General features: G+C 37.9%; 2 protein-coding genes across 5 annotated transcripts in view; one reads left to right on the forward strand and one right to left on the reverse strand.

The window, feature by feature from the left end:
• TMCC1 (transmembrane and coiled-coil domain family 1) overlaps positions 1 to 25,538 on the forward strand; it is a 241,320-nt gene that overhangs the window by 36,222 nt on the left and 179,560 nt on the right. The window lies entirely within an intron of this gene.
• On the reverse strand, positions 16,044 to 16,563 carry LOC112661293 (60S ribosomal protein L26). Its single transcript, XM_025449272.3, has one exon. The coding sequence runs from the start codon at positions 16,533 to 16,535 to the stop codon at positions 16,098 to 16,100; it is 438 nt and encodes a 145-aa protein (XP_025305057.1). The 5' UTR covers positions 16,536 to 16,563; the 3' UTR covers positions 16,044 to 16,097.

Below are 25,538 nucleotides of genomic sequence, written 5' to 3' on the forward strand. Positions count from 1 at the left end.
AAAAAAAAAAAGCAATGCGAGCTAACACTGTTTTACTTTGTAGCAGGCACTATATAGAGTGCTTTCCATACATGTACTATCTTTCATTCTTTACAATAAGCCTATGGAATGAGAAATATTTGAATCCACACTTTAGAGATCAAATTAAGTAATTTGCTTAAGGGCCCATAATTAGTAGGTGAGTGAACCATAATAGCAGAATGTACTGCATGTTTAAAATTCTGCTTCATTTCAGAAGCGTTAGTGGTTCAGTCATTGAAGCAGCTGCCTTCAGCTCAGGTCATGTTCTCAGGGTTCTGGGATTGAGACCCACGTTGAGCTCCCTGCTCAAAGGGGAGCCTTTTTCTCCTTCTCCCTTTGTGCTTGTGCATGCTCTATCTCAAAATAAAATAATCTTTTAAAAAATATTTTATTTATTCATGAGACACAGGCAGAGGGAGAAGCAGGCTCCATGCAGGGAGCCCCATGTGGGACTCAATCCCAGGGTTTTAGGATCACACCCTGGGCTGAAGGCGGGGCTAAGCTGCTGAGCCACCCGGGCTGCCTAAATAAAATAAAAATCTTAAAAATATTCTACTTCATTTAAGAGATACTAAAAATTTTTGTATGAATGTCTACTTTTGGTATACCATTTTGATTCAGCTTTGAAGGAATTTTTATCTTTAGGATTGTTGAGAATCGTGCAAAGTAAATTATTTAGAGCTACAGAAAATCTGTTTTGTCTTATATGGTAATATTTCATTTGTTCAATATTGAAGGGGATTACAGAGGTAATTAGTAAAGTTTACTTCTTGAAGAAGTATAATATTGAAAGAAATTATGTTTTAGAACAGTAATTTTTCTAAAATGTGTTTTCCTTTTTAACCTTGTAAGAAAATGTTTTTTTTTACCCTTTTAACGATAGTATTCTATATATAATAGAATCCATTCTTTTTTTTTTAATATTTTATTTATCTATTCATAAGAGACACAGAGAGAGAGAGAGAGGCAGAGACACAGGCAGAGGGAGAAGCAGACTCCATGTAGGGAGCCCAATGTTGGACTCGATCCCGGGACTCGAGGGCCTAAGGCAGGTGCTAAACAGCTGAGCCACCCAGGGATCCCCAATACAATCCATTCTTGATGACTCAGGGCTTTCATTAGGACCATCAGTTAATTTATAATGTGATACCTTTTTTCCGTCTTTGCTCTGAGTTTTCTTGATACTTCTATGCACTGCCTTTTATAATCCTCCCTTTATTTAAATAATTTTGTCAGAATTGTATATAAATAAAGAGTTAAGTAGGCCTCACCTGTAAAGGAACATGCAGTCCATCAGATTCTGGGAAAAAATATATACTGTTATTATAGCTACTATTAATTGGGTACTTCCTAGGTTACTGACATAATTTTTATGTATTACTTCTTTTAATCTTTACAATAGCCATATGAACTAGATATTATTATCCCATTACTCTAGAAAATGAGACTCAGGCTTAGACAGCCAAGACTCCCTTTGTTGATAGTTACTGAAACTAATACTCAAATTTAGGACTGTTTTATTTTAACATCTAGATTTGTATCTCCTATTCTGTATTGCTTGCATTTTTTCCTGTTTGTCTTACAGCTCTTGGCTCACTGTTGGGTATGTAGGTGTTCAAAATTAGTGCTTCTTTCTTTCTTTAAAAAATATTTTATTATCATTTATTTGAAGTGAGGAGAAAGTATGTGAGGGGAGGAGCAGAGGGAGAGGGACAAACAGACTGTTGTTGGGCTAGGAGGCCCCTTAACACCACAATCCTGACATCATGACCTGAGCCAAAATCAAAAGTCAGTTGCTTGACTGACTGAGCCACCCAGGTGCCCCAAAACTAGTGTTTGTTTCTTTATCACTTTATTACATTTGTTTTACAGTTTTAATAAAGTACAATTAACATGGAATATATTTGCACATATTTAAATTGTTTGGGCAGCCTAGGTGGCTCAGTGGTTCAGCGCTGCCTTCAGCCCAGGGTGTGATCTTAGAGATCTAGGATCGAGTCCGATGTCAGGCTCCCTGCATGGAGCATGCTTCTCCCTCTGCCTGTGTCTCTGCCTCTCTCTCTGTGTGTCTCTCATGAATAAATAAATAAAATCTTTTTAAAAATTTGTTTAATGAGTTTTCATGCACATATACATTTTTTTAAAGATTTATTTTTATTTATGAGCAAGTGAGCACAGGGTGAGGGGTAGTGGGAGAGGGAGAGAGAGACCCTAGCAGACTCCACTCAGAGCTCCACTCGGGGCTTGATCTCATGACTTGGAGATCAGGACCTGAGGTGAAACCAAGAGTTGAATGCCCAATGGACTGTGCCACCTGGGTGCCCTGCAAGTATACACTTTTGAAACCATCACTATAATCAAGATAAACATTTTCATCACCCCCAAAAGTTTCCTCTTATTCCTTTTAACCCTTATAATCTATTCTTCCCTTCAATTCCATCCACTGGCAACCACTATAGATTAGTTTTATATGTATACATACATATATACGTATATTATATAAGTAATTTTATATAAGTGAAATAATAAAGTTTGTATTCTTTTTTGCTTGGCTTCTTTCACTCAGCCTAATGCTTTTGAAATTCATACGTGTTAGTGTGTGTATTGATAGGTTTTTTTTCTATTATTGAGTAGTATACTATTGTCTGGATTTATTTATCCATTTCTCTTTTGATGGACTTTTGGGATATTTCTAGTTTGGGGCTATTACAAATAAAGCTGCTGTAAACATTTATGTACAAGTCTTTGTGTATTTGTATGTTTTCTATTTCATGAGTAAAAAACTAGGAATGGAATAGATGGGTCATATGGTAGGTATTAAATTTTGTAAGAAATTGCTGTATTAGTTTCCTACTGCTGTAACAAATGACCACAAAATTAGTGGATTAAAGCAATGCATATTTATTAACTTAACTTCTGGAGGTCAGAAGTCTGAAGTGAGTCATACTAGGTTAAAATAGAGATGTTAGCAAGGCTATGTTCCTCTGGAGAACTGAGGGAGATTCCCATTTCCTTTCCTCTTCCAGCTTCTAGATGCTGCCCGTACCCTTTGGTTCCTGAACTTCTATCTTTAAAGCTGCAGTCACATTCCACTGACCTCTGCTTCTGTTCCATCTCTGACTCTCTTGCCTCCCCCCTTTCACTTATAAGGACCCTTGTGATAATATTGCACTAGGATAATGCAGGATAATCTCCCAGTCCCAGAATCCTTGAGTTAATCATATATGCCTATCACACTGCCATGCCTTTTCCCAAAGTTGTTACATCATTTTGAATTCTTACTGGCAGTGTTGGAGAGCTCCATTTGCTCCACATCATTTCCAATACTTAGTTTGAGCAATCTTTTAAATCACTTTTTTTAATAAAAATAATTTAACAAAATTTTTTTAGGATTTTATTTATTTCCTAGCACAAGAGACAGTGAAATCACGAGTGGGGAAGAGGGGAGAGGCAGGCTCCCTGCTAAGCAGGGAACCTGAGGTGGAGCTTGATCCTAGGACTCCCGGAACATGACCTGAGCTGAAGGTAGACGCTTAACCTGTATTAGTATTAGTTAGTTAGTTGTAACTAATTTTTACATTATTAGTTTTAATAATAAAACTAATAATGTATTATTATTAGTGTATTAGTTTTGCACCTTTTTTTTTTTTGTAAATCTAAAATTATTTCAAAATGAAAGCTTAAATTCAGGGGCATCTGGAATGGTTCAGTCACTTTATTATCTGCCTTTGGCTCAGGTCATGATCGCTGGGTCCTGGGATCGAGTTTTGCACCTGGGGCTCCCAGCTCAGAGAGGAGCCTGATTCTCTCTCTCCTTCTGCTTCTCTAGCCGCTTGTGTTCCCTTTCTCAAGTAAATAAAATCTTTAAAAAACAACAACAAATAGTACAAAGAATTCTCCCAAGTTCTTTACCCAAATTCCCCAATTATTAATCATTGTGCAATTATAAAAATCAAGAAATGGACATCAGTACAAATTGTTACCTAATCTGTAGATCCTGTTCAAATTTTACTAGTTATCTCCCTTTTTTTTTTCCTCCCTGGTCCAGGATCCAGTGCAGTCACACATGTATTTAGTTTTCATATCTCCTTTTAGTCTCTTTTAATCTGGGGCGATTTCTCAGTCTATCCTTGTCGTCCATGAGTTAGACCAGTGGTTTTTAAATTAGTGGAATGCCTCCTTTATACTCAGATTATTGAGGACCCCAAAAAGCTTTTATTTGGGTTATATCTAGTAATATTTACTGTATTAGCAATTAAAACATATAAAAGATGTTTAATTCATTTAAAAAGTAAAAAAAAATCACATGTTAACATAAATAGCACAGCTATATTTTCTAAAAAATATTTAATGAGAAGAGTGGGATGATTTTACTTTTTTGCAGATTTTTTTAATGTCTACCTTAATAGAAGACAGATTCTTATATCCTGTTAGCCCCAAGAGCATGCCCAATTGTGTCATGTTACCCTTCACAAGATGAAAGTGAAAAAAGGCAAAAAATCTCTTAGTGTTATCATGAAAGATTGTTTAACAAGTGCCAAAGGGTGTACAATAAAATAACCTCCCTCTAATCCTATGATGTCAGGTTTTTATAAACCCTTTCAGAGACATTTAATACATGTACAAACAAACTAAGTTTGTATATATATTCTCCCTTTCCTTCTCACCTTTTACACAAAAGACAACATGCTATACAAATTGTTCCAAATTTTTCCTGTTTAATTGGGTGATATATTGGAGATCATTTCATGTAACTTATAAAGAGATTTCTTTATAATGACTGTATATAGTAGTGTTCCCTCTTATCCTTGGGAAATATGTTCCAAGATCCCCAGCAGATTCCTGAAAATGTGGTTAGTACCAAACTTTATACTCTCTTTTTTTCCCTATATATACACATACCTATGTAAGTTTTTTTTTCAAGTTTTTATTTAAATTCCAGTTCAGTTTAATAAGTTTTCTATAGATCTTGGAGACTAGCCCTTTATCTAATATATCATTTGCAAATATCTTCTCCCATTCTGTAGGTTGTCTTTTAGTTTTGTTGACTGTTTCCTTTGCTGTCCAGAAGCTTTTTATTAAACTTAACACCCAAGAAACAATCCAATTATGAAATGGGCAAAAAACGTGAACAGAAATTTCACCAAAGAAGACATACACATGGCCAACAAGAACATGAGAAAATGCTCTGCCTCACTTGCCACCAGGGAAATACAATTCAAAACCACAATGAGATAAATACCTCACACCAGTGAGAATGGTGAAAATTAACAAGACAGGAAACAACAAATGTTGGAGGGGATGTGGAGAAAGGGGACCCCTCTTGCACTGTTGGTGGGAATGCGAACTGGTACAGCCACTCTGGAAAAGAGTGTGGAGGTTCCTCAAAGAGTTAAAAATAGATCTCTACGACCCAGCAATTGCACTACTGGGGATTTACCACAAAGATACAGATGCAGTAAAATGCCAGGACACTTGCACCCGAATGTTTATAGCAGCAATGTCCACAATAGCCAAACTGTGGAAGGAGACATGATGTCCTTTAACAGATGAGCCTTGATGTCCTTCAACAGATGAGTGGGTAAAGAAGACGTGGTATATATATACAATGGAATATTTCTTAGCCATTAGAAAGGACAAATACCCATGACTTGTTTCGACGTGGATGGAACTGGAGGGTATCATGTTGAGTGAAGTAAGTCAATTGGAGAAGGACAATCATCATATGGTTTCACTCATATGGGAAATAGAAGAAATAGTGAAAGGGATTATAGGGCAAAGGAGGGAAAATGAGTGGGAAAAATTAGGGTGACAAACCATGAGAGACCCCTAACTCTGGGAAACAAAGGGTAGTGGAAAGAGAGGCAGGCAAGGGGCTAGGGTAACTGGGTGGTGGGCATTGAGGAGGGCACTTAATGGGATGAGCACTGGGTGTTATGCTATATGTTGGCAAATCGAACTTCAATAAAATAAATAAATATAAATTCCACTTCATTAACATAATAGTGTAATAGTAGTTTCAGGTGTAGAATTTAGTGATTTATCACTTAAAACACCCAGTGCTTATCACAAGTGCCCTCCTTAATACCCATCATCCATTTAACCCATCTCCCTACTCACTTCCCTCCAGCAGCCCTCAGTTAAGAGTCTTTCCTGGTTTGCCTCTCTTCTCCCCCCCCACCCCCTGTGTTCATCTGTTTCTTAAATTCTATGTGAGTGAATCATATGGTATTTATCTTTGTCTGACTGACTTATTTCATTTAGCATAACACTCTCAAGCCCTATCCACATGATTGCAAGCAGCACCAAGATTTCATTCTTTTTTATGGCCGAATAATATTCCATTGTATATGATATACTGCATCTTTATCCATTCAGTTGATGGACTTTTGGGCTCTTTCCATAATTTGGCTATTGTTCATAACGCTGCTATAAACATCAGGGTTCATGTATCCCTTTGAATCAGTATTTTTGTATCCTTTGGGTAAATTCCTAGTAGTGAAATTGCTGGATTGTAGAGTAGTTCTATTTTTTTTAAGATTTATTTATATTAGAGAAGAGCATAAGTAGAAGGGGCAGAGGGAGCAGGAGAGAGAATTTCAAGTCAGCTGAGTATGGAGCCTGATGTGGGGCTTGATCCCAGGACCTGGAGACATGACTTGAGCCAAAATCAAGAGTCAGCAGCTTAACCAACTGAGCCACTCAGGCATCCTTAGGGTAGTTATAATTTTAATTTTTTAAAAAGATTTGTTCATTGTAGAGAGAGCGTGAGGGGGGAAAGGGGCGAAAGGAGAGGGAGAAAGAGAAAACCCTCAAGTGGACTCTGATAAGCTTGGAGCCTGACATGGGGCTCAATCCCATACTCTGAGATCATGACCTGACTGAAATTAAGATTTCATTGCTTAATCAACTGAGCCACCCAGACCCCCCGGGATAGTTATTTTTAAATCTTTGTCTAACAGCTCTGCCTTTAGGTCCTTCTCAGGGACAATTTCTTTTAGTTTATTTTTTTCCTTTGAATAAGCCATACTTTACTATGGTATGCCTTGTGATTTTTTTTGTTGAAAACTGGATGTTTTTCTTTCTTTTTTTTTCTTTTTAAGATTCTATTTATTTATTTAGAGCACAAGCAGGGGGACCTGCAGAGGGAGAGGGAGAAGCAGGCTCCCCGCTGAGCAGGGAGCCTGACATGGGGCTTGATCCCAAGACCCGGGGATCATGACCTGAGCCCAAGGTGGGCACTTAACTGACTGAGCCACGCAGATGTCATGAAAACTGGACATTTGAATCAAATAGTGTGGTAATTCTTGAAATCCATTTCTCTCATTTCCCTAAGGTTTGCTGTTTTTTTTGTTATTTTGATTATTGCAGATTGTCTCTGTGCCAAGGGTCAGCCTTAGGTGTAAATTTAAGGTCTTCTCTGAGCCTGTGCTTTTCCCTAGGAACCTGTAGTCCTTGATTTTTCCTGTATATGCAGTTGCTTTTTTTTTTTTTTTAAGATTTTATTTATTTATTTGACAGATAGTGAGAGCACGAGAGCACAAGTGAAGGGAAGGAGAAGGAGAAGCAGACTCCCTGCTGAGCAGGGAGCCTGACAACGATACAGGGCTTGATCCCAGGACCCTGAGATCATGACCTGAGCTGATGGCAGATGCTTAGCTGACTGAGCCACCCAGGCGCCCCTGCAGTTGCTTTTGAATGTCTTAGTCCTTAATGTCTGGCTCCCAGTAGAGGAAAAAGAAAAATGAAAGAGGAAGGAAAATGACACCAGCCTGTTAAATACCCTGGAAGTCCCTATAGCTGGAGATGGTAGGAGGGCCTTGTGACAGCTTGGAGGTGAGGGTGGAGGCTAGGTAGCTGCTACTGTGCTAAGAGTTGAAATTGATTGAAATTAACTGCAATTGGGATGCCTGGGTGTCTCAGTGGTTGAGCGTCTGCCTTTGGCCCAGGGTGTGATTCTGGAGTCCCAGGATCAAGACCTGCATGGGGCTCCTGGCATGGAGCCTGCCTCTCCCTCTCCTCTGCCTGTGTCTCTGCCTCTCTCTCTCTCTGTCTCTGTCGCTGATAAATAAATAAATAAAATCTTAAAAAAAAAATAACTGCAATTTATGGTCTGAGCCTTCCCCTGGACTTGCAAGCCTTAAATAGACTCTGGAGTTCCAAAATAATTACATCAGTTGTGGTCTAGATGGGTAGATATTCCTGGTGCTTCTGCCATCTTTCCAAAATCCTCTTTTGAGACTTGGCTTTTGATAAGGCAGTAGACACTATCAACTGTGCAACCTCAGATAAGTCACTGAAGTTCTTTGGGCTCTAGGGAAGCATGGGCTTGTGGGGAAAGTGTTTAGGCTGGTAATTGCTAAGACTGTCTAAAATATATGATTTTCTAAAGTTATACTTTAATTTTGGTATTTTTTCATTTTAAGAAGAATAACATTTTGGGTAGAGATTATAAGGAACTTGAAAAAAAACTTCTTGATGTTTGGACATTTCTGTTTACCTAGAATATTTGAATTGTACTTGCAGTTTATTTTCCTTGGGATTTCTTGTTTTCTCCAGTTTGGTGTTCCTTTTTGGGGTGCCTAAGAAAACTGTAGGTTTGACTGCTTAGCAAAATATATGGCTATTCTAATTGGTTTGATGGTGAGATGTTAGGTCTTCTATTCCTTGGTTTGAAAAAAAATTGTTAGAACAGGTAGGATAACTGCATTTCTCTAATGATATTTTGGAAAGTTCCTGTAGTTAACTTGCTTTGGTGGCTATTCTCATCTATGTCAATGCTTTTAGTTCCCTTGGAAAAAGTAAAATTACTTTTAAGAACTATCAGATTGTAATTCAGGAGATCAGTTCTCTTTCCCTTTCCTGTGATCAATAATAATTTGTATTCTTCCCTATGGTGAAGTTTCTACTTTGAATTATTTGGTTGACATTTTCATAATTTCTTCTTTAGGCTAGTGAATATCTTTCTCATAGCTATTTAGTTGCACAACTAATTTATTTTCCTTTTTTTAAAAAAGATTTTATTTATGTATTCATGATAGACAGAGAGAGAGGGGGGCAGAGACACAGGCAGAGGGAGAAGCAGGCTCCATGCTGGGAGCCTGACGCGGGACTTGATCCCGGGACTCCAGGATCACGCCCTGGGCCAAAGGCAGGTGCTAAACCGCTGAGCCACCCCGGGATCCCCTATTTTCCTTTTCTTTAAAGGTGTTTCAGGTGCTGATGTATACAGAGTGTTCTAGAGATATTTAGAGATGAATTCTTGTCCAGTATCTTCATTTTATAGAAAATTGAAACTCATTCTAATTGTCTTGGCTAAGGATATGTAGCAAACTAATGACTGAGATGAGACTAATCCAGTTTATGGACTCCTAGTCATGATATCCCAGAGCAGCATCAGATAATCCAAATAGGAATACTGTTTTTTGGGGAGACTTGGGAGGGGAGTAGTTTGCAGAAAAATGGGGCTTTAGCAAGGGATATTTTCTTAAAGTGGGAAAAATTGTAGCATGTTTGTATGCTGATGGGAATAATCCAGAAGCAAGGGAGAAATGGATTAAAGAGAAGACAGTATTGCTTATAGTTGATATGTTTGAATAGGCATGTAAGGTAGAGCAGTTGATCATGATATGAATACCAGCACTTCATCCTCCCTAGCAGTAGAGATTGCTGATTGTATGGAATCAGATGCCATTAGATGAGTGGATATGGTAGGAATATGTGCAAATACTTATTTTTGGGGGGACACAGGAAGGTAGACCATTAGGGAAGTAAGGATAGGAGAGGGGGTGTTAGATTTGAAGAGAGATAAGAAGTGTGAAATAGTCCTCTGTGAGAATGGGGGAGTGAATGTGCTAGAGAAATACAGAATCAAATGCCCATTTGAGGTTAGTGGGCATGAAATTACAGTGTCATTGTTCAGCATAGAAGCATGACTTTTTCTTGTCACTTTTCCTATAAGAATTCAAATATGAAATAGGCAGAGGTAAATTATCTGAGATTGGGGTTTTTACTGGTTGTTCGAAGGAAGAAGATGACCTAGAAACTTGTGTGCATGATAAGGGAATGTTGATAATGATGGACCATGAAATCTAACCCAGGGACTTGTTTTAGGGGAAAGAGTTGAAAAGAATGGAAGCAGAGATGGGGTGCCTGGGGGCTTAGTGGGTTAAGCATCTGCCTTCGGCTCAGGTTGTGGTCCTGGAGTCCTGGGATTGAGCCCCAAGTTGGGCTCCTTGCTCGGTGGGGAGTCTGCTTCTACCTCTCCCTCTGCCTGCTGCTCCCCCTGCTTGTGTTCTCTCTCTCTCTGTGTCAAGTTAATAAATCTTTAAAAAAAAAAAAAAAAAAAAGGAAGTGGAGTCATTTTAATTCTGTGGATATTCACTCTTTTCAACAAATGGTACTGGGACAATTAAAAATACATATGCACAAAGAATCTCAACACTTACCTTACACCATATGTAAAAATTAACTGCAAATGGACTGTGGTAGTAAGAGCTGAAATCATAAAACTTACAGAAATACTAGAGAAAATCTTAGTGAACTTGGGGTGGCAAGCAAGGATTTCTTAAGACACAAAAAACATGGGAGGTGGGAATCCTCAAAGTTATCTTTGAGGACATCCAATTTAGTAATTTTCTCAAAGTTAAAAAAACTTTTTACCTTTGAAACTTAAGAAGAAAGGGCATTTGTAACTGTGAGATGATGGATGTTAACTAGATATATTATGGTGATCATTTTGCAATATATACTTAGATCATTATGTTATATACCTGAAATTAATATAATGTATGTCGTTACAGCTCAGTAAAAAGTGAAAAGGCAAACCTCAGACTGGCAAAAAAATATTTGCAAAACATGTATTTGACAGAGGGTATGTATCCAGTCTATATAAAAAATTATTGCAGCTCAATAAGACAAACAACCTGGGGCACCTGGGTGGCTCAGTTGGTTAAGCAGCTGGCTCTTGATCTCAGGGTTGTGAATCCAAGCCCTCTGTTGAGCTCCACACTAAGCATGGAGACTACTTGAAAAAACAAAAACCAAAACAACAAACTACTTAAAAAAAAGACCAAAAAAATCTTGAATAGAAAGTTCATCAGAGAAGATAAATGGATGCCTAATAAGCATGTGCAAAGATGCTCAGTGTCATAAGTCATCAGAGAAATGTTAATTAAATCCATAATAAGATACTATTATACTAGAATGACAATGTTTAAAAAGATTGGTCAGGTGTTAGCAAGAATACAATGTAGAATTCTCATACGCTGCTGGTGGGAATGTAAAACAGCTGGGCGGTTACTTTTTTTTGAGGCAGAGAATGTAAGCAGGATGGAGGAGAGGTTAGGCAAGGGGCCTAGGGAGAGGAGAGAGAGAGAGAGAAAATATCTTAAGCAGGTCCCATGGCCCATGAGGAGCCTGACATGGGGCTCAACCCCACAAACCTGAGATCATGACCCAAGCAGAAATCAAGAGTCTGGGTGCTTAATCAACTTAGCAGTTACTTCAAAATTTAAATGTAAACTTACCATATGACCCATCCAGTTAAGTATTTATCCAAGAGAAATGAAAGCAGTATGTCCACGTAAAGACTTATATACAAATGTTGGTAGTAGCTTTATAGGAAATAAATAAATACTGGAAAGAGCCCACATGTCCATGAGTGGGTATAAGATGAACAAAATATTGGTGTGTCCATGCAGTGGAATATAGCTCAGCAATTAAAAGGAAAGAATTATTGATACTTAACAACATGGATGGATCTCAAAATAATTAGGCTAAGTGAAAGAAGTCAGACTAAGAGAACATATACTGTATTAAAGTTTTATTTACTTTATTTTTAAAGATTTTATTTATTTATTCATGAGAGACACAGAGAGAAGACAGAGAGACATAGGCAGAGGGAGAAGCAGTCTCCATGCAGAGAGCCTGATGTGGGACTCGATCCCAGGATTCCAAAATCACACCCTGAGCCAAAGGCAGAGGCTCAAATGCTGAGCCACCTAGGCGTCCCTGTATTTAAGTTTTAGAAAATGCAAACTAATATGTAAAAACAAAATAGATGATCATTAGTTTCACAGGGTAAGGATAGGAATGAAAGGATTACACAGCAGGCATGAACAAACTTTTGGGGCTGATAGAAATGTCTGCTATCTTGATTATGGTGATGGTTTTATGGATATAAATGTTTTGTTAACTTATCAAATTGTGTAGATGTTAAATAGGTGCAGTTTATTTTGTATTTGTTATACTTCCAGGCTGTAATGGAACTAGTAGAATGGTGGGACTGTGGAACATGGTAATCATTTCTTCCATGCTTTCAAATATAATGCTTATTAGCACATAAATCATTTGTTTGAGGTCTGTCAATTATTTTGTTCTATTACCATTGTTCTTTTCGTGTTAGATTTTTTTTTTTTAGTTTTTATGCTTTGTTTTACTGGATTTTATGAGTCCTAGCAAACTGGGTAAGAATGTGAATGTAGTACTTTTTGATAATGTTGCTAAAACCTAATAGAATAAAAAAGGCCATACTTTGTTAATACCTATATTGTTGACCTAGAACTTTTTTTACAAGATTTTATTAATTTAATCATGAGAGACACAGAGAGAGAGAGAGGCAGAGACACAGGCAGAGGGAGAAGCAGGCTCCATGCAGGGAGCCTGACATGGGACTCGATCTTGGGGCTCTAGGATCACGCCCTGGGCCCAAGGTGGCGCTAAACCGCTGAGCCACCTGGGCTGCCCTTGACCTAGAATTCTGATATCTTATATACTTATTTAATTTAAAGTGATGTATTTTATTTATATATATATGTATATTTTTTAGGATTTTTAAAAAGATTTTATTTATTTATTCAAGAGAGACACAGAGGCAGAGACACTGGCAGAGGGAGAAGCAGGCTCCATGCAGGGAGGCCGACATGGGACTCAATCCCAGGTCTCCAGGATCACGCCCTGGACTGAAGGTGGCGCTAAACTGCTGAGCCACCCAGGCTGCCCATTTTTTAGGATTTTATTTATTTATTCAGGACAGAGAGAGGCAGAGACAATAGGCAGAGGGAGAAGCAGGCTCCCTGTGGAGCACAGTGTGGGACTAGATCCCAGGACCCTGGGATCACGACCTGAGCTGAAGCCAGACGTTCAACCACCCAGTCACCCATAATAAGTCACTCCCTTATTTATATATTTTTAAAGTTTTTATTTTAATTCTAGTTAGTTAATATACAGTATTATTAGTTTTAGTTTCAGGTATACAATATAGTAATTAAACACATACATCACCCTGTGCTCATCATAAGAAATGCACTTTTTGAAAGCCATGAAATTCTATTTTAAAATAATGTTTTGAACATTTGAAATGTTCTACACTTCCTATTGAAAATATTGTTCCTGTTTGCCTGAACATTTTTTTTTTTAAAGATATATCTATCCATTTGAGAGAGAGAGAGAACACGAGGGGGAAAGGAAAAGGGAGAAGCAGACTCCTCCCTGAATGTGGAGCCCCTTGTGGGGCTTGATCCCAGGACCCCAAAATCATGACCTGAGCCAAAGTCAGATGCTCAGCTGGCTGAGCCACCCAGGCACCCCTGCCTGAACATTCTTTTTTTTTTTTTTTTTCTTTTTCAAAGATTTTATCTATTACCTGAGAGAGGGAAAGTACATAAGGAAGAGGGCAGAGGGAGAAGGAGAAGCAGACTCTCTGCTGAGCAGGGAGCCCAATTTAGGGGTTGATCCCAGGACCCTGGGATCATGACCTGAGCTAAAGACAGTTTCTTAACCGACTGAGCCACCCAGGCAGTCATGCCTGAACCTTCTTGAAGACTAACTTCTACAATTCCCTGAATATATAAATACTAGGGTTAGATTAAAAAAGAGAATTGAGGGCAGCCCGGGTGGCTCAACAGTTTAGCGCTGCTTTCAGCCTGGGGTGTGATCCTGGAGACCTGGGATCCAGTCCCACTTTGGGCTCCCCGCGTGGGGCCTGCTTCTCCCTCTGCCTGTGTTTCTGCCTCTCTCCCTCTCTCTCTCTCTCTCTGTGTGTCTGTCTCATGAATAAATACATAAAATTAAAAAAAAAAAGAATTGTCTGAGTTGAATTTTATTTGGTTAAGGTATTAGTGAGAAGTGAAATAGAATAAAAACTATGAAAATATAATTGGTATGTGGTAGGTCAAAAATTTATAATTCTTAGTGGCTTGTAACTTCTTGGTTATCATATTTAGTTATTTCTAATATACTTGTGTAATTTCTTGTGGTTGGGTTGAGGGCAGGTAGAAATGCTGGAGAAGGAATGAAGGTAATGGGGGGAAGGAGTGAGGGTAAGGGAAGGGAAAAGGGAGCTCTGTGTTTCAATTTTTTTTCTGTTATTCTTCCTATTGTTATTACTAAATACCATTAGTAATAGTTATTAGTTCCAGGAACTGTGAAAAATATGCCCTGTGCTTTATTTTATTTAATTCTCACAACTCTAGGAAGTAGGTCTCATTGCCATTTTATCAATTAGGAAACAGACTTGCCATCTAAGACTTTACCGAAAGATAAACAGCTAGTAAGTGTCTTTAAGTAACTGGCTCACCGGGCACCTGGGTGGCTCAGTGGTTGAGCATTTGCCTTTGGCTCAGGTCGTGATCCCGGGGTCCTGGGATGGAGTCCTGCATGGGGCTCTCCGCCGGGAGCCTGCTTCTCCCTCTGCCTATTGTCTCTGCCTCTCTCTCTCTCTTTCTGTCTCTCATGAATAAATAAATACAGTCTTTAAAACAAAACAAAACAAAAAACCAGAAACAAAAAACAAAGACCAGGGTCTTAACCACTGTGCTAAATTGTCTCTTTGTTAATAAGACAATTTTGTCCAGGAATTAAAAAAAACAAATATTCCTTTGAATGTCCATTAGCCCTGGAGAATATTTTCTAACATGTAGATAAACACATGTGACCCCTTTTTAGAAACTCACTACATAACCCTGTATTCTTCTTGAAGAATTCTTCATTAGGAGAAATAATTTCTTAGAATTGGAAGTGCTAGAGATCTCTAAGCATTTTTGTGAGCATGTAACAGTTTTTTAAAGTCAGGCACTAAGTAGAAGGCTTAAATAAAATACAACCTATGAAAGGAATCCCTGAATTATTAGCTATTTAATGAACATTCTTACTTTGATCCTATTTTTCACTTTAATGTGACACTGTTTCTTATTTTATATTTTCATTTTTGCATGCTCATTCATTGATAAAACAGCTTAAGCCAAGGTACTGTACCCACCTGTTCTTTTTAGTCAACACGCTTTAATGAGGTCCTCTTTCTTTGGCCCTATTTATGGAATTAATACAAGGAAGTTTGGTAAAACTATATATATATTGAGGAGAGGACATTATCTCCTCTGGTAAATAAATGTCTGCTGAACTTACTTGATTATGTCTGTCTCAGCTCTTGGGTTTTTTACATATTTATTTTTTCAGTAGTGCTGTATAAAACAAGGAGGTCAACAGAAAATTTTGTTTTGAGTGTGAATGACTGGGTTGGGAAAAGATCTTCCTAAATCACGAATTTCTTTAGGAAGTGGTGAAAAAATGTTGCCCCTTATAAAATAGAAGCATGCGAAAAAATAATGACTTCAAGAATAGAACTGTTGAATAAATTTTCAGTGTAGCAAAGCATAAAGTATGTGTTACCATTGAAAACATCTCAAATGACCTATAGTGAAGGAGAAAGAGCATAAATTGGGGACATTTTTAAAATCTGAAAAACATGATTAGGTTTTATTTCTAAACTTTATGTTTTTCTATTTCTCTAGAGAGATTTAAGATTGACTCCGGGGCAGATGAACAAAATTTGACATACCAAGGGCATTTTGAATGTAACATTAACATGTTACATGATTATCATGAGTGTATTTTCCTGTTTCTTTCAAATGAGAAATTGTGAATACTTATAAGAAATTTGGAATTAGGATTTAAAATTTTTTTATTTATGTTTATTTATTTTTTATTTTTTGAAATTAGGATTTTTTTCAAAGATAAACTTTTTTTTTTTTTTTTTTCATTTTAAGTTTTTATTTAAAGTCACATATAAGGTTACTTTACTCCTGCATCTTCTCAATGGTTTCTTCCTTATATTTGCCCTTTTCCTTTCCTACTTGGCGAGATTTGGCTTTACGCTCAAGGATCTTTTTGCGGTCTTTGTCCAGTTTTAGTCTAGTGATAACCACCTTGCTAGGGTGAATGCCCACGTGGACAGTTGTGCCATTTGCCTTCTCTCGCTGTACTCGTTCAATGTAGATGACATACTTCTTCCTGTAAACCTGGACTACTTTGCCGATTTGCTGACCTTTGTAGTGTCCCCGCACAACTTGCACTTCGTCATCCTTCCGGATGGGCATGGACCGCACGTTGTACTTCTGCCTCAACTCTTTGGAAAGCGGGGAAGACATGATCTTCCTGCGAATGTGGGAAGGCGCATTGAAATGCCGCTTACGATTCTTGCTCCGGTCAGAAGTCACAAACGGATTGAACTTCATGTTGGCTGCGAGCGCCTCAGCGATGGCCGCAGCCAAAGATAAACTTTAAAATATAAATGTATTATACTAGAAGGTGTGTAGAATCTGTTTTGGCTTTTACTTAGTTTTCAGTGATCTTAATAGGAATTGCCTTCACTTGGTTCATTCTGCTTATTCTTCTGCTTTTCGAGGTTATCAGGAATTTTATTTTGATAGATTTTTCTATGTTGGGTTCTCAGAAGAAAGTCCCTTGTAAAACTAAGTATGATGTAGCTGATGTCGTTCAAACCATTAGTTGGTATATATGATGAAAAATGAGGGACGCCTGGGTGGCTCAGTGGTTGAGCGTGTCTTTGGTTTAGGGCATTATCCCAGGGTTCTGGGATTAAGTCCCGCATCGGGCTCCCTGCATGGAGCCTGCTTCTCCCTCTTCCTATGTCTCTGCCTCTCTCTCTGTCTCTCATGAATAAATAAATAAAATCTTAAAAAAAAAAAAGAAAAATGAAAAACAGCTTGAAGTATATGATATTTAAGTTTTTGTGGATATATTTGGGGAGAGAGTGAGGATTGCCACAGGAGGAAACTTAAAGAATTTTATTATTAGTTTGAAATGAACATACAGAATTATTAGTTTGAAATGAACATACAGAAGTTTGAAATGAACATACAGAAGAATTTTATTATTAGTTTGAAATGAACATACAGAACTTTTTTTCCCCTTTTGGCTGCCCTCACACCAAAGTATTTGGAAGACACTGAGCTCCACTCCCCCCTTTTCCTCACATGTCCCATGATGTTTTTCTAGGGTATTTTAAGGGTATTTTCCCGAATGTTTCAGGACTCTTGCTATTGTGTATTCTTAGACTCTTTGGGGGCATTTCTGTGGGCTCTTTCTGAGAACCCTGAAAGTGCTTCAGTCTGTATTAGTTGAGGGTTGACTGGGTGATCAAATGTTCCCTCTTTGAGCTTTAATGGAAGGATTTACCTATTCTCTACTGGTTATTAACTATTCACTATTTAATCAGGTATAATAGATACCTGATCTGTACTTTATAGTATTTATTTATGCATCTTTATTTCAAAAACTATGTGGGGACTATAGACTTCTTAGGAAAACTGGATGTCTTTTCCTTTCCTCACCTTCATGGGAGTAAAGAGTAATTTTTCTGGGAATTGGTGGGAATATCTAAAGAAAGAGAAATATTACAGGTTATCTGTACTTTTTCTTCAGGATATTCTCCTTCTCCTTATTCTTCTATTAAAATGATTTTTCTCTTTTTCATGCTCTGTTATTTGTACAGCTTTAACATACACACAAACACGAAGTGGGACTTAAGGCCTGACCCATGTAGAAGGAATTCTAGAACATTCTTAATACACTGTGATTCATAATACAGGTTTACTTTTAAAACAAGTACCCTCTACATAAGCTGAATAACTAGCCTCATGTATATCTTCCCCTCTCTCCATTTTTCTTTTCTGGAGGGACCAGGATACATCTTCAGAATAAAGGGGGGATCTAATTTTTAGATCAAAGAAGGAAGTATTTTGAAGGTTAAGAGCTTGTACTCTTACTAGTTCATGAGTTAAATCAGAAAACTAAAGGATTCAGTTCTCTATCAGCTGCTTTCTTAGACCAGATTTTGGGATGCAGGTCAAAGGATGCAGGTGATTATAAAACTGCAAGTAGTGTTAGAACAAAGGCAGAATGTTGGGGATCCCTGGGTGGCTCAGCAGTTTAGTGCCTGCCCAGGGTGTGATTCTGGAGTCCTGGGATTGGTCCCACGTCAGGTTCCATGCATGCAGCCTACTTCTCCTCTGCCTGTGTCTCTGCCTCTCTCTCTCTGCCTGTCTCTCTCTCTATGTCTCTCATGAATAAATAAATTAAAAAAAAAAAAAAAGAACAAAGGCAGAATTAAGGTAAAAACTACCAGTGCAAACCCTGAATTTGATTTGTAGGTTCCTGAAAATGAAGTTAAAAAAACAAGCAAACCCTAATGTTGTATATTGTCTGAATTTATATACATAGCATTTGTAAGTTTCAAACATTTTAACTATTTTGTTTATGTATAGACATCGGATATAAACTCTGTGGATGCTAAATGACAAGTAGTCCACATTCTGCATATCTATTCCTCTGTGTTCATTCCTGAATGCAATGTTATTTCCACCTACATTATTTTTCCTGATTATAGATTTTATTGATACCCTATATTAGGCTAAGAGATTTCCCTTCTGAGTTTGTTGAGGGTGTCATAAATAGATGTTGAATTTAGTTGATTTTTCTGCATCTATTGTTATGATATTATGGTTTTCTTATTTAGTCTAATAGTGTGAATTACATTGACTGCTTTTTTTAGTGTTGAGCCGGCTTTGGATTGCTGAGGTTAATATTTTGTTAGAGGTTTTTGCATATATGTTAACTTGGAGTATTGATCTGTAGTCTTTTGGTAATGTCTTTGTCTTGTTTTAGTATTAGTTTTGAGTATTTGTTTTAGTATTAGTATTGGCCTCATGACATGAAATTTCCCTCCTCTTTTCTGCAAGAGATTATGTAAAATTAACCAGTAAAACCATCTTGGTATGGAGTTTCCCTTTTTTGAGGAGTTAATACCACAAATTCACTTTGTTTAGATACAGTTATTCAGGTATTTATTTTTCCTTGTATAGTTTTTGTAGTTTGTGTCAACTTTGAAGGAATTGGTTCATTTCATCTAAGCTGTCAAACTTATGAGCATAGAGGGGCTCATTATATTTATTATCCTTTTAATAGCTGTTGTGTCAGTGTTAATGCCCTCTCTTTCATTCCTATTTGCGGTAATTTGTCTTCCCTATTTCTTAGCCTGGCCAGAGGTAGAAGTTTCTCAATTTTATTGGTCTTTTCAAACAACCAGCTTTTGCTTTCAGTGGGTTTTCTTCATTGTTCCTATTCTCAATTTCATTGATTTCTGCTCTTTTTTTTTTTTTTTTTTAAGATTTTATTTTTAAGTAATCTCTGCACCCAGCATGGGGCTTGAACTCACAACCCTGAGATCAAGAGTTGCATGCTCCATTGGCTGAGCCAGCCAGGTGCCCCTATTTCTGTTCTGATTTTTATTTATTTTTTCCTTCTGTTTGATTTAGATTTAATTTGCCTTCTAAGTTTCTTAAGGTAGATGCTTAGGTTATTGATTTTAGGTCTTTTCTAATATATACATATTAGATATTAGAAAACTATAAATTTTTCTGAGCACTGTTTTAGCTGCATCCTACAAGTTTTGATGTTTCATTTTCACTTACTTGAAAATACTTTAAAATTTTTTTCTGGGGTTCCTGGGTGGTTTAGTTGGTTAAGCCTCTGACTTTTGATTTTAGCTCAGATCATCTTCTCAGGGTCATGAGATTGAGCCACATGTTGGGTTCTGTGCTGGGTGTGGAGTCTGCTTAAGATTCTCTCTTTCCCTCTCCCCCTTCCCTTCCCCAATGTGCTCCCTCATGTGCTCTCTAAAAAAAAGAAAAAACGTTTTTTCTATACTTCCTCTTTACCCATGGATTATTTAGAAATATATTGTTTAATATGCAAATAGTTGGGAGAATTTTCCAGATCTTTTGCTATGGATTTTAATATAATTTCACTGTGGTCTGAGAATGTATTTTGTATCATTTTTAAAAAACAATTTTTAGGAGTGCCTGGGTGGCTCGGTTAAATATCTGCCTTTGGATGGGGTCATGATCCTGGAGTCCTGGGATCGAGCCCTGCATCAGGCACCCTGCTCAGCAGGGAGTCTGCTTCTCCCTCTCCCTCTGCCCTCCCCCTGTTTGTGTTCTCTCTTGCTCACTCTTTCTTTTTCAAATAAATAAATAAAATCTTACAAAAAGACGATTTTTAAGATTTGTTTAATGGCCCAGAATACAGTATATGTTTGTGAATGTTCCAAGTATGCTTGAAAAGAATGTATATTCAGCAGTTATTGGGCCAAGCGTTCTGCAGATATCACTTAAGTTAGGTGGTAGTACTATGAAGGTCTGCTCCCTGATTTTCTACCTACTTTTTTTTTAAACAGTTAATGAGTTGAAAGTCTTTAACTGTAATTGTCTGTTTCTCCTGTTAGATCCATTAGTCTTTGCCTCATGTATTTTAAAGCTCTTACTTTAGGTGTGTATGTATGTATTTTTAAAGATTTTATGTATGTATGTATGTACATACATATGTATGAGAGAATGAGCAGGGATAGCGACAGAGAGAGAGCGAGAAGCAGACTCTCCCCTGAGCAGGGAGCCTGATGAAGGGCTTACTTGTTGGACGCTGGGATCATGACACGAGTCAAAAGCAGATGCTTAACTGACTGAGCCACCCAGGTGCCCTTAGGTGCATATGTTTTTGTGATTATTCCATCTTCTTGGAGAATTGTCCCCTTTATCATTTTGTAGTGGCCCTCTTCTCCTTGACAGTCTTTCTGATTCTGAAGTCCTTTGAAATTGATTTGGCTAGCCTTCTTTTGGTGAGTGTATGATTTTTTTTTATTGCTTTATCTTATCTTTTTTTTTTTAAAGATTTTATTTATTTATTCATGAGAGACACAGAGAGAGAGAGAGAGAGAGAGGCAGAGATATAGGCAGAGGGAGAAGCAGGCTCCCTGTGGGGAGCCCGATGTGGGACTCGATCCCTGGACTCCAGGATCATGCCCTGAGCTGAAGGCAGACACTCAACTGCTGAGCCACCAGGTGTCCCTGCTTTATCTTTTCTTATCTAAATCTTTATATTTAGTAGCCTTTTTGTAGATGGCATTTAGCTTGACCATGCTTTTTCATCCAGTCTAACAATTTATCTTCTAACTAGTGTTTTTAGACCATTCATATTTAAAGTAATTATTAATATAGCTAGATTAAAACTCACCATCTTGTGAGCTATTTTCTATTTGTTGCATTTCTTTTGATTTTTTAAAAGATTTTATTTATTTATTTATTTATTTGAGAGACAGAGAAAAGAGCATGAGTGAGTAGAGGAGCAGAGGGAAAGGGAGAAGCAGACTTCCTGCCGAGTAGGGAGCCTGATGCGCAGGACTCAATCCCATGACCCTGGGATCATGACCTGAGCCAAAGCGGATGCTTAACTGACTGAGCCACCCAGGCCCCCCCATATGTTGTATTTCTTTCTTTTTTCTTCTTTTGCCTTTTATAGTGTGAATTGAGCTTTTTATTAGTATTCTTGTATCCTCCCTATTGACTTACTTATACTTAAAATGGTTTTTAGGGGTGCCTCAGTCATTTAAGTGTATGTGTCTTGATTTTGGCTTAGGTCATGATCTAAGGGTCAGGGGACCCAGCCCCATGTTGAGCTCTCTGCTCAGTGGGCAGTCTGCTTAAGGATTCTCTTTCTCTCTGCCCCTCCCCCTGCTTGTGTGCTCTCTTTCTGTCACTCAAATAAATAAATCTTTTAAAAAATGGTTTTTAATGTTGCCTTTGGGTTTACAGTGTTCATTTAAAAATAATCTGAATACACCTTCAAATGATACCACTTTACTTGTAGTACATGTATCTTAGTGTATGTTCCTAAACTTTCCCTTTCACTGTCACTGTTACACATTTCACTACATATGCTGTAGTACCCAGCATGGGTAGCATAACCCAGCATAATGCTGTAGTTATTCATTTCACTACATATCCTACAGATGTACCCAGTACATTGTTCACTATTATAACCAATTGTATGAAATTGAAAATGGGAAAAAAGATTTTATTTTGTCTTCATTTATTCATTTTTTGTATAGATCTAAACTTGTCACCTTTATCATATTCCTCCTGCCTGAAGAACTTCCTTTAATATTTCTTATAGGGTGGGTCTGCTGGTAATGAATTCTCTGTTTGTTCTTTGTCTGGGAGAGTCTATTTCTTCTTCACTTATGAAGGATATTTTCACCTGATACAGAGTACTTGTTGGGCAGGTTTTTTTTTCCTTTCAATATTTTCAAGTCGTCACTCCACTGTCTTCTTACTTGCAAAGTTTCTGATAGACCGTTTATTGTAATCTTTATCTTTATTCCTCTGTGTGTTGCCTTTTAGCAATTTAAATATGATATGTCCCAGTGTATGTATTTTTTGGGGAAGAATATATTTATCTTGTTTGGTTTTTGGAGCTTCTAAAGTCTGTAGTTTGGTGTCTTGTCACTAATTTTGGTAAGTTCTTGGGGATTCTAAAATTTTCTCTCCACTCTCTTCTGGCGTTCTAAGTATATTATGTTATATTGTTTGATAAGTTCTCACATTTCTCATATGTTCTCTCCTATTTTCCTACTATAGTTTCTTTTTTACATTTCAGTTTGGATGTATCTGTTAGCTTCTCTTCAAGTTGATTGTTTTTTCAGCTGTTTGAAGTCTATAATAAGCTTTTATTATTTGTTTCTCTGTTTTTATTTCTAGAATTTCCATTTGATTCTTACTATTTTCATGCCTCTGTGAATTTACCTACCTAATCTTGCATGTTGTCTCTCTTTTCTGTTACAGTCCATTTAACATATTAATAACTACGTTTTAAATTACCTGATACTTCCAAAATCTGTCATATCTGAGTCTAGTTCTGATGATTGGTTTTTCTTGAAGCTGTGTTTTTGGCATACTTCATAATTTTTTTTTTAATGCTGAACATGTTGTATAGGACAGGAAATACTGAAGTAAATATTTTATATGCTTAGAGAAGACTGCAGATTTCCTTTTACTAGTCCTTTAAGGTGGAATTTGTGTTAATTTTTAGAGGTTGGGCTGTGTTTGAAATTTATTATTGCTGTGGTTACCAGAGTTGATACTTGTTTTTGCCATGGGAACCCAGAGACTTCACATTTTCCTAGTGTCCCTTGTCTTCTTGCTTGGCTTTGGATTTTATCTTTGTGCTATTTCTCAGAGTCTGTCTCTTACAGCTATATTTCACTGTTACTCTTAGAGCTTATTAGCATGGTAATGGAGGGTGAGGGGAGCTCTGTGATGGTCCGTTAAGCCTCAGATTTAGGCAGATACTAGAACCTCCAGTCTCTGAGGTATGGCCTTCACAAGACTTTACATGCCCCTTCCTTGGGGAGAGCTTCTCCTTTCTTTTTACCCAACTGCAGTATCTAGGTTAATTTTTTAAAACCTTACTTTAGCCAAGGATTTTTTTTTTTTAATTTTTAAAGATTTTTTTAAAAATTCATTTATTTTAGTGAGAAAGAGTGCACAAGTGGGGCTGGGGGAGAGAAGGAGGGAGAGGGAGAGAGAGAGAAGGAGAGAGAGAGAGAGAGAGAGAGAGAGAGAGAATGAATCTGAAACAGACTGCTGAGTATGGAGCCCTGCACCAGCGAGATGATGACCTGAGCTGCAACCAAGTCGGACACTTAACCAAGTGAGCCACCCAGGTGTCCCTAGTCAATGTTTTTTAAAGCTCTTAGAACCCTGCATTAAGGTTATTGTTAACTTAGAGAGTGAAGATTGAGCATTCATATCCTTGGTCTCTTTCTTTAACTCCAGTTGCCGGTGTTCTCAGGGTATAGGCCTTGATGAATTTTTCTTTGCAGATAAAGCCTTTTGTTCCGGAGGGAGATAGGGAAATAGGTCTGGGCTGATTGGCATTGCCTGTTCCATTCTCTAAGCTGAATTCGGGGTGAATGAGGGCTAGGATGAGGAGCTTTTTCTGCATTGTTTCAGATCCTTCCTGATCAGAGATTCTTTTGAGGTTTCTGGAGAAAAACCTTATATTCAGGTGGGATCACTCTTAGGATTATAGTCCTCAGTCTTAAGCAGTTTGTCAAAATTTGTGGTTTAAATCCTCCTAACTGGGGCATCTGGGTGGCTCAGTGGTTGAGTGTCTGTCTGCCTTCGGCTCAGACTGTTATCCCGGGGTCCTGGAATCAAGTCCCACATCAGGCTCCCCGCCGGGAGCCTGCTTCTCCCTCTGCCTGTGTCTCTGCCTCTCTCTGTCTCTCATGAATAAATAAACAAAATCTTAAAAAAAAAATCCTCCTAGCTGCAGTGGAATTCTTCCATGCTCTTGGGACAATATTTCCTTTAGTCAGAATGCTTTCCCTTCGGGGTCTTGGGTGCTTGTCCAGCCTCTGTTGCCCCACCCCTGCTGTTTTTTTTTTTTTAAGATTTTATTTATTTAATTCATGAGACACACACACACACACAGAGGCAGAGACACAGGCAGAGAGAGAAGCAGGCTCCATGCAGGGAGCCCAATGTGGGACCGATCCCGGGACTCGAGGATCATGCCCTGGGCCAAAGGCAGGTGCTCAACCGCTGAGCCACGCAGGGATCCCCCCTGCTGTATTTTAAAAGTGTGTGTGTGTGTGTGTGTGTGTGTGTGTGTGTGTGTGTGTTTAAGCATAGTTGGCATATAGTGTCACATTAGTTTCAGGTGTATACAGCTTAGTGATTTGACAAGTTTAGGTATTATGCTATGTTCACCACAAGTGTAACTACCACCTGTCCCATTATATCTCTGTTACAATTTCACTGACTGTATCCTTATGCTGTGCCTTTTATTTCCATGCCTTCTTCAATAACTGGAAGCCTGTATTTCCCTGTCCCCTTCACCCATTTTACCCCATCTCCTATCCCTGCTATATTGCCTAACAGTTGGATCAGGAGAAAATGGGAATTGTGTGGGGAAGGGGAGAGTGGTTTTTTTTTTTTTTTTCCATTTTTTAAACGTTAGAAATCCACATTGTGGTCAGAGAATAACTTGTGAGACTTCCCTTAGGGCTTAGCATGTGATCAGTTTTGATAAATGTTCTCTCAGTGCTTGATAGAGTATTCTGCAATTATTGGGTAGTGTAGGTCTGGTTAATTATGCTATAGAGATCTCTATTTTTATCTTTTTCTTCCCTCTTTCTGGGTCATTTGTTCTGTCAGCTACTGAGAGAGGTATTAAAAGTTTCCCCATTGTGATTATGGATATTTTTTACTACTTGTAATTCTGTCAACTTTCATGTTACATATTTGAAGGCTATGTTATTACATGCATACAACTTAATCTGTTATATCTTGCTGATGAGTTACACATTGAATCCTAAG

The sequence above is a fragment of the Canis lupus genome, chromosome 20 (genome assembly GCF_003254725.2).
Source record: "Canis lupus dingo isolate Sandy chromosome 20, ASM325472v2, whole genome shotgun sequence".
Taxonomy (NCBI): domain Eukaryota; kingdom Metazoa; phylum Chordata; class Mammalia; order Carnivora; family Canidae; genus Canis; species Canis lupus.

What these genes read in the sequence shown, in the direction of transcription:
- LOC112661293 (XM_025449272.3), bottom strand. Translation starts at nt 16,535, where the DNA reads ATGAAGTTCAATCCGTTTGTGACTTCTGACCGGAGCAAGAATCGTAAG.